Genomic DNA, 13835 nt, shown 5'->3' on the forward strand with positions numbered 1-13835 from the left:
TAATTTAGCAACTACATAGTAATATCAGTAAATCGATAAACCGCAAGTTATAAATCATGAGATTTCTTCTTTATAATTTTAAAACATTTCGTCCAATAAATCCTACGTAAAATGTATTAGTATTGGTAACTTGTAACTTGTACAATTTTCTCTAATAACAATTGAATTGCGCGAAACGAAGAGAAGAACGATGATGTTTACGAATTCGTCCGAGACAGAGACTGATAAAGCGTCGCCAGTTTGCCTCTGATTTCGTGGAAATTCTCGCCTAGAAGTATATAATGGCAGATAAATTTTCACGTTCCACAACGTTTCGCGCCCGTCTCGTCTCGCTGCGTTACGCGAAACGAACGATTAATGAACCGTTTGCGGTAAGCGATTAATTATCGAGGAAAAGTGGGTGAAAGAAAGAGAGGAGAAGTCGCTAATTTCGTATCCATCGCGATATCCCATAGTTGTGTTGTTGCATGAGACCGGTGATATAGAGCACTGCATGTTTTTTAATGCGCGTTTCTGAATGACGATAATGACCACGCTAAAATACGAGTTCCCGTCAGCTAATTGGCGGTTAGCTAAAGATTAAGAGGTGGATTAGGTTGAAATAAAAATCAAAAATGAATCGTCGGTGTTTTGAATTTTCTTCTTTTCATACAGTAAGCAAGGGTGTAAAGAAAATACTGCGATAGAAAGTAATTCAGTTTTCAAAACATGCTGAGATTTTTCAAGTCTTACATGCTTTTTCACTCTCTCGCTGCATTATCTTACCTTCGCGTTACATTCTTTCTATTCCTTTCGCTCGAAACTTCTCCAACCCAATAGAAATAAGGGACGAAAATTTTCTCTATGCTTCTTCAAAATACCATCCGTTTAATAGGATACCCGATGTAACATTAAATTCCCGGTTACCAGCTCAACAAACAAATTATCGTTCCCATAAACATCGAATGCTTTCCACCAACTTTGCTATCAATCTCAATCCAAACCATTAATCCTGCGTACCTCAACATTGAAGCCTAACATAGTCTTGACATACTAGTAACGTGGTACACAACTTGTTATGCGCGACACGCGCAATAAGACGCCGCGACGCCGTGCTCCGAGACCTTAAGACTCGTATTCTCAGCTCGGTCACTCGGACGGCGGCCGCACGCCGCACATACTCTCTTTCTCTCCCCGACCGTTTCCTTAATTGGAGAGGCCCAATTTCTCAGTTAGGGGGTTACGCGAGGGTCGAGCATCGACCGTAAACGAATTACTATCGCGTTTAGACTGTCAAATAAAATATTCGTCGGACAGCCGCCGTTGTTCAACGCACGTTAAACGCTCGTCAAATTATAATCGAGCCCAAGGGGCGCTTATCTAAGTTCAAGGTAACAAGTAGAGGCTTGTCCTAGATGTTCCTTGCGTTGAACGAGGGAAAAAAGAGCTGACATACCGACTCTGTGAAAGACTCTCTCTCTCTCCCTCTCTTTCTCTCCCTTTCCCCTCGAGGGATTAACTTCTTGTTGTACTAAGTAGTTGACGATAAATAGATTAGATTAGAGAAATTGGGGTATCTTTTTTTCTTCGATTAAAAATTTGTAGTCGAAGAAATATTTGGGGGGATTTTTCTTGTTTCTTACGTTGAATGAATGTAATGAAGTTTCTTACATGAATAGAAAAAGGAGTATCTTTCTATCTCTGAGAGAGATTCATTTGTAGAAATTGCTTCTTGACGATAGGATTTTTTTTTTCTTGAATAAAAAATTTGTTTGGAGAAATGATTATGTTATGTTTTGTTATACATTTAATATTTAGATTTTATTTTCTGATGTTTAAAACCACGCATACGTAGTTGATAAAGATAAATCGTGTTTTAATGGAGTAGTCTTCGTCGTTTCCGCCGCCAAGTAATACCTGGAAGCAATTATTTTCCCGTTCCTTGTTATTCCACGGGCACACATCAGACGACCTCTTCGTTCGTTTTCTATGGGAGGAAACGCTATCCAACGGAAGCGATATACTGTAATTGGTGTCCTTTAAAAACCTGCCGGAATCCTTCTAAAACGAAACCCTTGCCTTTATGATGATTTTATTGCATCTTCCTTTGTAGATGTTTCTTTGAAACAAATCTATCCGCTTTTACTACTTCTCCTTGTCGGACTTTGTATTTCCAAATAGAATAAATTCTCTTTCTAAATTTTCATAAAGATGTTGGAACTGTTTCTCATAAGAAATAAATAGCACAAAATTCAAATACATTGCTTTTATACAAATTTTCATTCGTCTTTTTTTGTTAACATGTATATAATGTTATCAAATAGAGTAAGCTTTATTTTCAAATTTATACAAAGATTTTTAATCCAATTCTCTAGCTTTTTTTTAATCTTTTATTCTTGCAAAAAATTTCTAGTTAAACTATTTCAACAATTCTCGTTAAAATTATACGTAAGACGGTTGGCTATTGCGTCAGTGGAGAACAAGCATCGCGCACGAGACGCCTTTGCGCGAAGAAAAAACGTAGTAGCACGTCGTGGAACCTCCTAGCAGTCGGTTTGCAGCGGCAACGGAAATAGGAGCGTGTAAAAGGGAGCCGCCTAAACGCGACTCGCTGGAATTTCGATTTCGCCGTGAATGGACGTCCTGTTTAAGTTTTTTCGTCGAGAAAATCGCCGGCAAGCGTGGTTCAACTCTCCACATGTGAGCACTCTTTGTATCTCGGTGTCAAGTGCTCCGTGGAGAACTTAATTTGTGGAAAAAGAAGGAAATTAAAGGGAGAGGAAAGAGAAAAAAATGGGCACTTGGGCGATATCGTTAAAAGTAGTATGATTCAGTGGTAAAAGAGTTTTCATGAATTTAGTATTTTTTGTACCATACTAACAAAAGTAAAAATCGTTGTAGTATAACACAAGTACTTATTATAAAATACTGTACTCAGTCTAGTCGATTTATGCTAACGATAATAGAACTATATACATACTTCATGAAAAATATAATAAATTGGTACTAATGAATGGGCATTAATTAGACAAGAAGACCATCATTTGTATATGTAGGCGAGTATTTCTACTTGCTTTTGTATCAAAAAATTTTCCTAGTATCTTCTTGATTTTCATAATTCTGCATTTAACGTGTATCATACAAAATGAATACGCATAAAAAAATTTAGCAATAATTGGGAAGGATGTTTGCATCGCGATTACCATGTTCCTGTTTAGGATCACAGACTATTTATTTAGGATGTGTGAGCTTGCGCGTCTTTCCTTATCTCGAGAGATTGCGAAGTCCGCGAAAAGAGCGCACCAATTGCAGGCTAAAGAGTACGCGAGTTTCATTCGAAGACGAGTCGTCTTGTAAAGCGATCCTGGAATACCCGCGCGGTTCTTTCTTAATTAACTCAATTAATGACTAATTAAGCCAGCCCGAGTAGACAAAGCGCGATCGCTATCAGATCTTATTTTCGAAACGAAGCGCCGATCTTTCTACTCATATAACGACTCGTTCTTCGTAACTTTAATTTAATTGCACGATAATAATCGCTTTTAAAATGAAGAACAAACAAAAATATCGTACTTAATACCAAATATGTAATCTCGTGTAAGAACATGGTTAAAAGATAGGTTAGGAAACTGATCATTATTCTAGTTTCTTATCACGACGTGTATCGTGCTCGTTTAACTCCGTAATACGGAATAATTAATTTCACTCTAGCGCAAAATGTAAATTGTATTACACGTTTGAAATTACTTCTGCTTTGTAATTCTAAAATTGATGAGAACGTTAAAGTTTCGCGTCGCGTGCCGCGGTTCTCACGCGAGGCAACCACGTGGATTCCCAAAATATTTGAACGTGGCGTCTGCGCAGATCTAAGCGCAGCTGGTCACGCATGCGCGCGATCCACGGAGTTCCCCGAACGCATCTCCCGAATCAACCCTCGAGATGATGTTCAGTGACGAGGCGCGCCGCGCTGCAGGAGGACGTTGTTTTTTCTTCTATTACCATTTTTCGTCCGTTCCATCGACATCTTCGTTCTCCCTTTTTCTCCTTCGATTTATTACTTTTCCCCGTACCAAAAATCATTGGTATTCCGCATCGAATGGAACGTGTCGAGCAAACTCTTCACGGTGACGTACAAAATTCGTGCAAATCCGAAGGCGACGTGTTTATATGGGGTGTAAAATGATTGGTACGATGTGTTCGTGTTGAAAATTCATAGACTCGACGATTAACAATTGTGAAAGAGATATTACATCGGGAAAATGAAGATCAAAGAAGAGAATCATTATGCGAAACGAAGCATGGAGTACTTTGGTAATATTATTTTCTTTGTATTTAATTATTAATTGTCTAATTTTAGATTATTATATATAGAGGTATATTAACAATACGAAATTTTGTTGAAGGAAAATTCCTCGACCATAACCGATCCATTGTATTGTTTACAAATGTGCTCCAGTGTTCCATATATCGTTATAAGGGTGCGTTTAAAAGCGTCCAAAATCATCATGCGCAACAATAGCTGAATTAAAAATTCTAATGAACCGTTCTGACGCTATTGACGCGCCAGTGCGACGCCAATAAAAAATGTATAGACTGTCTCGATCGCTAATCGATCTCATCGTTAATCGAAAGAGCGTATATAGGGTGTTCAGAAAGGTCTAGGTTAATCTTCGTTTTACAGTAGAAAATATATTTTATAAAGTCTATTATACTTTCTAGCATTACTCGACGAATTAAATACAAATATACCAGTTTTCATCAGACGGACCGTAAACTTTAATTGAGTACTGTACTAAAAATCCAAAATATTTAATTTAGCTATCGAGGCGATCGATTGATCGTCCTTCTGCGGTCAGTTTATTAGTTTGTATATTGAAAAACTAAAATCAAATAATAAGTAACTCAAATACAACTCACGATTTCTAACAACGATTCTAAATAGTTGAGTAAAATAGTACAGTTTAATATTTAAAAATTACTACGAGGCGAAAACGGCTAAGAAAGGAGATCATGTTTGATATAGTTAATAACATCGAACAATATTTATGAATAATAATTTATTTCCATTTTCAAGGGACGAATCAAATAATTTTCTTCCTCTTTTGTGTCCTAAAATTACTCTCATATTATTAGATCCGCGTGTTTCGGAACACCCTATATAGATATAATTCTGAAAAGGAATCGCTCGTAAACAGGACACGCGTATTCCTCGTTTTATCCAGCGAAAACCGCAGAATTGTTTTTTAGTTATCAGGGACGTAGATAGGTGTGTTGACGAAGGACAAACGACGAGCGAACGGGGGATGAAATCTGAGAATTCGTAGAAATTATTTATAAAGCGTCCTTCGAGAATTCCCCGACGGAGACAATTTCGTGCATTCGAAAGCGTGTTGTCGTCCTGATGCACCCGATGCGCAGGATATGCAGTATATGCTAATCGTATGCAGGGACCCGTGCGCCGTGCCGAATACAAATGCCAGCCACCATCTTTGCGACGTTCTAGCCTTTTCTTCTTTACACGATCGCTTATTCCTACCATCTATCGTGCTATGTGACGAGCTTCAACGGATTTTTCGATTAAACTATCAACGATAAATTTCATTTCAAATATCCTATTAATATTTATGTAATATTAATATTTATACTTTTATTGCCACTAATATTTACATACACATATTATTTTAGTGTATAATTCTGTTACATTATTCGAAATTTTATATTCCAATTTTAATTGTAATTCGTTCTTGTAAGCTATTAAAAGATTTTCAAACGAATGTACGTATTTCTGAATTTCTTAAATCGTTACACGCTAGACGCGTCAAAGATTTCGTTTATCTTTCGATGAACGATAATTCTTTCTTTCAATATTCTAATCACCGAATTACATATCGAAACAACTTCCAATTCGCGAATACAGCCTCGGTTTTCCGATATATTTGTAATAAAATTAGCGTAAAAATTCTTCTCGAATTCCTCTTTCTTTTACAGTGTTCCTAAAAAAAAGAAATACATTTATATACGAATAAAGAAGAGAAAAGAGAGCAAGGAGAAAAAGCCACATCCCCAGATGTGACAGAACTTTGTCTCCATCCCTTGGCAACCGTTCAGATCCAAAACAAACGAAGACACTCGTATACTTAATATTCCACGTTCGTCCATCATAATTATAGGCATCGTCTAATTTCTGAGTCCGTACGTGAAAACAATGACGCGAACGTCGATCATTGGTGGGGGAAACGATTCGAATTCGACGATGGTCATTCCACGTATCGAATCGATCCTTTCGAACCGGTCAGTCGTCGACGATAAATCGAAGGTGTTCGTTCAATCCGATCCTCCGTGTCCTTTGAGTGAAATTCTTCTCGAGAACAGTTCATTTTATTTCTTTCTCCCTTTCCATTTCATCATCGACGATGAAAGAAAACACGAATCGGTGGTAAATACGCGAATAATTCGTGTTGGTGAATATTTGGAGGGTGAAACGGCACGCGCGAGAAAGAAACCGAATGAAGGAAATGGCCGAGAAGTTTGTCCCGCAGAAAAATATGGCGAACACGTGCGAAACGCCACGGTCCCGGCGACGAAACCGGCCGACTTTCTTGGATTTGTCCAACATCACGCGTAAGTGTCTCGTTTTGCTCGTAATTTATGTACGCCCGTGTCTTTCGACTTATTTCTCCTGTTTCGCATCTCGCAGCAAAAAGTTTCGTGACTTAGGAGATAACTCAGAGTCCTGGTTTTTGTCAAAATGATTTATACATTATGCTTTCTTTTTACTCTTTCGTGGAAGCTTCAAATATTTCCGTTTGTCTCTTATTGCGTGAAAAATTACGTACACTTGAAGTATAAACACGGATCTTTCGTATCTTCAGTGGATATAATAGTTTTTGAAGGGATCTGAAAAAATTCATATAATATCTTCAAACGTTCTAAATTAACATTATCGCACAATTTTTGACAAATAATTCGTTCGTATTTGTTGCACACATTGTATAATAGATAGTAAATTAAAAAGTAAGAGTATGCTCGGAGGAGATACATCGAATATTTTTGCCTTAAATCCGAGAAATAGGATTCAGCAGGAACGGAGAGTAGTTGCAGAGACTGCAGTAAATATTAAATGTAGGTAGATGTGGTAAATTAAAGATCTCGAGGTACGCGAATAGCCAGTCTGTTTGGACGAAAGTATATTAAGAAATGCATTAAAGGGTGCGCTGCAAGGGAAGTTTCTTTCTGCCTGATGTTCACTCGAGTACCACGATATCGTTGCACAGTTGCAATAATTGTGATATTGATATCTCATCAAGTTCTACTTCTTACGCGTCCTTATAAAGAATTTGCAAAGCTGTAAAAGTAAACAGCGACGTAATCGAGTAAAAAGTGCATAGAAAGAAGAATTTCGACAGAATTCAACAATTTTTTAATTCGCGAAGGAGAATAAAAGGAGTAGAAAGCCGATCGACGTCGATTCGAGAGTGCAATAGCGGAATTATATTTTTCGAAAACATCCGTTATAATGCTTCCTGTCGTGCAGGCCAGGATCGTGTTACGAAGAGCGCACATAACGGCTCGCGACTTTAATCGTTTGCGACTATTAATTCGGTGGAAGACCGGATACGCCGAAAACGGAAGCCACGCGCGTCACGTAGCAAACGCAAGAACCGCCAACATGGCGACTAGAGAAGCCAAGTACGGAAAGGAAGATCTTTCAATCATCGATCCCCTCTAATACGTTTATAATTGAAAAGGAATATTCTTGCCACGAAAATATATTTTTTCTTTTACGTTTCCATTATTATATAACATATTCGAAACAGAGTAATCGTTTAGTAATTGAGAGAAATTTCTGCTATTTTAATATGTTCATTTAAAAAATTAACAATAATAATCGAATATTAATGAAATAATAATAAATGTTAACAGTAATATGAATAATCCATCTATGATAACTGAAAAGAATTCTCAAGAATATGAGAAGATAGAGACAAGAAGTTAGGAATATTATTTTTATCTAAGCCTTTTTTCTTTTAACGAGAGAGCAAAGTTTAGGCCAGTTCGACTCGATGAAAAGGTTGACGTTCGCTTCACATTATGTGTTCAGGATGGAAACCACGTGTTACGAACACGGAAACGAACCCTTTGCACCGGCTATGGTGTTCTTCTATTCTTAACAGTGCGTTTATTTGTCCGCGGTTTTCACGGAAAACTGTGCGCGTACAGAGGAATAGGGGAGAAAATGAAAGTTTACCCCGTGCCCGGTTATTTTCAGAGTCTTCGTACCCCAGCAAGGCTATGAAGCTTTCCATTCTCCCATAACTCCATCATCGTTTCGATTCCGATGCATCTTTAAATCCTTACTCATTATACAACTATGTGCTTTGAAAATAATTCTCCTCAGTTTTTCCTCTTATATTTATTTGTTTCGCACTATGATAACTTTGCTGTTGAACAATTAAAGGCTATTGGCGAAACTATTTTGTTAACTTCGTTATTTTTCCTCAATTTAAAGGATATACCAAATTTATAAAAAATAATTGATTATTATAGATTCAAATCTTTTTTTTCTCTCTTCAGACTGCACAGTAGACACGAATAAAGTTCTGCTATTTTTCTATACAGAAGGAAAGGGAAAATAATTTTTCTATTGAAAGGAAAATAGAGAAGGAGAAAGTTGTATTATTCTTTGTGCCTGATATATGTAAAGACTTGAATAAATATGTTTTTAAGTCATCAAAATTCTTCATTCACAAATGAAATAAAACTTCCATGTTTCTCGGAATTTTGACATTCATAAAAAAAACTTTTGTTTTATTTAGGAGACTAATTTACTATTTACATTATTTTTACTTTATTTAAAAACTAACTAAATTACGTTAGTTAGTAAATGTACCTTATACGTACCATCTTACCTACATCATACAGTGTCCCATCTTTTACCATTTATGAGCTTAGTTCAATTATTTTATGAAACCTGTCGAACGACAATCGATAATAGGCAGGGTGTTATAATCGAAAGGGATGGGAAAGAAGAAAAAAAAGAGAAAGAAGAAGAAAGAGAACGAAAGTGAACTCTTTCTAGTTATTTTGGGATGCAGGGATCATAAGCCCTGGTGCGTTTCCAGTCGGTTTCTGTCAGATATCGATATCAAGCGGCACAAAAGCCCCGTTGTACAAGAAACGATCGTGGTTATGGAAAATGGACGACCCCATTAATTATACCATTGTACGCTCGATAAACTCACGAGCTGCTCTTTCTGCCGACTGCTGTGAAACGTTTAGATAAGCCATGAGCCTCAGTTTCGCGCGTTCACTGTTCTACGACATATTTCAAGGTTACCAATTCAAGTATCAATCACATACTTTGTAATTCACAAATTTTCGAAAAACGAAATTGATCAGCTTACCTTGTGAGTGGGTCACGAGATTAATAATAATTTTTACGTTCTTGTCAAATCAAGCACTGACGTGGAAAAGATTCAATGAAATTGAAAGATACTATCTCTACTCATATCATTAACGAGTTATACGAAATTAAGCGGAGTAAAGTATATTATTATTTTATCACGATGATCATCACTGATGATTCATCAAGATTTTCGCGTGACGGCGTTCGCCCGTGTTAATCAGACATCTCCGTGATGTCGTTTTCTCGAATAATGCGGAACAAACGCATTAGAAGGGTATTATTTCATTAACGTCGCGTGTCGCGAGCCGCATTAAGCGAAATTGAACGCGACTCCGCCGGGGGAGAAAACTAAAGCAAGGTGTGCCTTCCCGCTAATGGCTTGTACAAATTAACCTGATCGTTAATTAAGACCAGGTGTAAATAGCAGGAGTTATCGATTTATTTTACGCTGTTATTTTACCATTTTTTCTTTCTCTTTTCTCTATAATTATTCTACTCGAATTTAGTTTTCATAAATTGGTAACCTGCTTTGTCTTTACAATATTAAAATGAATAGACGAACGTACGACGAAGTTTGAGGAATTAAAATAAATTCTTGCAGGATCTCGTTCAGCGACCGGACTGTCGAAGATCGATTCACATCCCGAAGATGATGTACTGTTCGTATCGAGCAAGGACAGCGAAATTTCGAGTCTGTGGGTCAATTACCTCACTGCCTGTTTCGAGCAGATCAGCAGGCAACAAGGCCGGCCGCCTTTTAAGTAAGCAGATCTTAGTTTCATGAATTTATTGACAAACGATTCATATCATACAGAATTTCTTCATTATGATTTTTCGTGCATACAATAAGAATTCACATTCGAATAAATGGATTTCTATTATATCGTTGCAAAGTATAACCATTCTATATAATTTCTAACATAATTTCATACTTCATAATTTCTAACTATGTTTCCATCATCGTTGATAAGTTTTTAATCACATCTCTTTAACCATTTCTCCATCAAATCGGAAATTACAGAGTTCGTCACGTGACAATCGAAGAATCGATGCAACCTGGCACCGAGGAGAGGATTCGATCGGCTCGCTTGCAGATCGTCGTCGTGTGTCCAATATTGTTGGAACGAGTGCAAACTCGGCCAGAACACGCGACGAATCTCTCCAGACAGCTAATCGCCGACAAAGTACTAGCGATGATGTTGGGTGTCCACGATAGTCACATCAGCGACGTCCACAAGTCGATTCTGGTCTCATACAATCAGTGGAGAAAATTCTTCGTGAAAGACCAGGACGAAACATTCGTTGGTGAACTTCTGGGTGCCGCGGTTGGAATTCTTGGCACAATGCCGCCTCCTGCGTTGAGGAGCGACAAAACCGCCTTTTCCGTTCATCCGAAAAAAGTGAAGCTGGTAGGTAAATCACTGCAGACAATTTCGTTGAATTAAAGCAAAAAGCTAAATGGCAGCGAACGATTTCATTAACTTCAAATAAAATTTTATCAACTTAAAGAACAAAAATACTTCTATTGCTTGTATGATACTTTCAATCCTGCATCTTGTATACATGTAATCGCTACAGATATACATATATATTTAAACAGGCTTGATTATGGAAGTTTCTGGGTTTAAGTGTGTTTCCAAGAAGAAGAAGAAAAAAATATAAATTTAATATAAAAAGAAAATAAATACTTTCAGGGTCATAACAGGATAATCGCGTTGTTAAACGACCCATTACGACCTGAGGACAATGTATCAGTGATCGTGGATCGCTGCGGCGAAGCGATTGACATCGCCCACGTTAAACGAAGAAATCCCTATGCCCTGCAATTCTCCATTCCCGACAGATGTTTAGAGGTATCGATGTTGGTCGGTGTTCGTATAGCGAAGAATGGTTGTCCGCTTGGTGTGAGGCAAGTAAAATGCGAGAGCAGGCTCAGGGAACTCGATCAAATCCTCAGAGCCCATGACAATCCCCTAGAATTTATGTGCCAGGTAAATGCGAATAATAGTTTGATAGATTAAATTCGAAATTCTTATGATTATCCAAATAGATTCAAATCCGGTAAAAATTGAATTTCATTCGTAGACCTTCGGCTTTAATCCTGGTGATCGCGAAAAATTGGACAACTGGATGGTCCACGCGTTTCAACGAAACGTTCCACCGCACTTCAATCTCCTGTCTACGCCCAGTGGGGTAGTGTCTACCCAAAAAGTTCACTCAAGTGAGTATTTGTTGATTTGAAATAGTTTAATCATTGACAAATGTATTTGTTGAAAATATTAAATATTGTTTGTTTCGCTTGCTGGACTAATAGAAAGGCTGGTTGGTAAGAACTTATGAATCTTATTGTTAGGAGATATCCTATGATCCGGAATTTGAATTTAAACATTCAGATTTAGATTAAAATTTCATTTCATAGTTTTTAAGTCAAGTTCTGAATTTTTATACAGATATGATAGAGTAAGAAGTAAAGTGAACTCTTAATTGTTCTAGGCCCCGAAGAGAATCCGACGTTGTTACACTTTGCCGCACGTTTCGGCCTGGAGAGATTAGCTTGGCAACTGTTGGAGTGTCCAGGCGGTGATATAGCATGCGACCTGAGGAACGTGTCGGAACTGACCCCTGCGGATCTTGCAGAGCAGGCAGGACATACGAGATTGGCGCATCAGCTTCGTGGCTACATGGTACAAAAACATCGCCTTTAAAGCGACATCACAGTTAGTCCAATGGAACCGGTACTTTCGTGATATTTCTCTATACCTAATTGCAAATTGTCGCTTGGACGATCCACCTTCTATTTTTCTCTAAACTCTGCGTCTAGCTGTCCGTAGACTTCCAATTGAAAACGTGATCAGTTAAAATCAGTTAAAATTAATTAACATCAGTTGGATTTAGTCGGAATCGGTTAGAGTTAATTACGACTCGTTAAATAATTAATTAATTATATTCCATGAAAATCAGTTATGATCAATTGGAATTAGTTTGACGACTCTAACTAGTTTCGTCCGGATTCTAATTACAATTAGAAACTTTAATATTCATAGAATTTTGAGATATTGTTAACGAAGAATGATAGTAGGCTTGATTTATAGAATTTTTTACTGATCTTTTGGTATGTTTCGGTGAATTAACTGGTATCTTACTTTTGAATTGCATGTTTCGGGCTTCCCCTTGAATTCTCGCGCACGGTGCCGCAGCAAATGAACGAGTTCACCAACATGTACAGCTATTTGAAAGTGATCAGCGAGACCACTACAGACCAAGCGGCAAGTGAGTAGACCCTCTTTTATTAAAATCTGTATTTTATATCTTTTGAAATTTGTACGCACTTATATTTGAATCTATGGTCACAAATATATAATTATACAGATAAACAATTGCGATATAATATTTAAACATAAATAAGAATTCTAAATGATTATGAAATGGTACCAAGATGGCCCAATATTAAGATTGAAACATCTTTCAGGCGCGGATCCATCGACAACTAACACATCAAGCGACACCAATAACGACAAGGAGGATTATTGTCGTCCACGACCCTTGAGCGAAGCCTATTCGGTGCCACCGGCCGCAAGACCAATAACGTCCTTGATCTTGCCAGGTCAATTATCAGTAACCCCTAGCCCGACCACCAGTAACCCCATTGAGGCAAATTATTCAATCGTACCAGCACCGACTCCCGTCATCGCCAGTCCATCAACACCAACGCCTGTGATGACCTCCTCGAACGGCTTTGAACTCCCTCTTCAAGGTTATATGAAAATGCATCCAGCTGGTAGGTAACTCTATAAAGAGATAAACGTAGGATATTTAAATTTGAACTATTGAATTTGTATATTTAAATTTCTCAAGTTGAATATTGAAATATTTGAGTACTTAAATTTTTAAATTTTGAAACCTTGTGATGTACAAATAATTTTTGAAATATTCCAACCTGAAACATTTCCAAGCACTGTCGAAAAATTGATGTTTCCAAATTTAATTCTTTAAGGACCAAAAACACCAACGTCAAACGCAGTGAGCCAGCAGCCATCTCGAACAGCGACGCCCACTCAGAGTCGTTCAGATTCTCATCCCATACCTGCTCGAGAAGAAAATAGTCAATCCTCCTTCTCTTATGGCAGAACCACCTCCAATTCCAGCAGCACAAAGTCGAGGGAACCATCTGGGCCTCAGGACGAGTTACTGGAAATCATAAACGACTTCAAGAACAACGTGTTCACGATAACCGAAGTGGAAAGATTGGTCGAGAACTGGAGGAATCGCAACGATGTTCAACAGAGCTTCAAAGACAAACAGAGGCAACTCACTGCGATGAGGGAAGAGTATGAAAGAATACAGAAAAGAATGAAAGAGGAAATGAAGGCTCCTACACCTTTTGACAGAATCAGAAAGTTCTTCTCTAAAGGAAAGAAAGGTTCGTTAGAGCAAAATACATATATTATAG

The 13835-nt window shown here is 37.7% G+C and overlaps 1 protein-coding gene across 5 annotated transcripts in view; it reads left to right on the forward strand.

The window, feature by feature from the left end:
- Positions 1-13835, forward strand: part of LOC126871331 (phosphoinositide 3-kinase adapter protein 1) — a 75620-nt gene that overhangs the window by 58295 nt on the left and 3490 nt on the right. For all 5 annotated transcript variants that reach the window (XM_050630007.1, XM_050630004.1, XM_050630003.1 and 2 more), the window contains 8 exons: positions 9987-10146; positions 10407-10794; positions 11080-11376; positions 11471-11606; positions 11879-12069; positions 12583-12655; positions 12855-13163; positions 13380-13805. In XM_050630007.1, coding sequence (XP_050485964.1) covers positions 9987-10146; positions 10407-10794; positions 11080-11376; positions 11471-11606; positions 11879-12069; positions 12583-12655; positions 12855-13163; positions 13380-13805 — 1980 coding nt within the window. The remainder of the gene's footprint in view (positions 1-9986; positions 10147-10406; positions 10795-11079; positions 11377-11470; positions 11607-11878; positions 12070-12582; positions 12656-12854; positions 13164-13379; positions 13806-13835) is intronic.

This window comes from Bombus huntii, chromosome 11, assembly GCF_024542735.1.
Source record: "Bombus huntii isolate Logan2020A chromosome 11, iyBomHunt1.1, whole genome shotgun sequence".
NCBI classification, from domain to species: Eukaryota; Metazoa; Arthropoda; class Insecta; order Hymenoptera; family Apidae; genus Bombus; species Bombus huntii.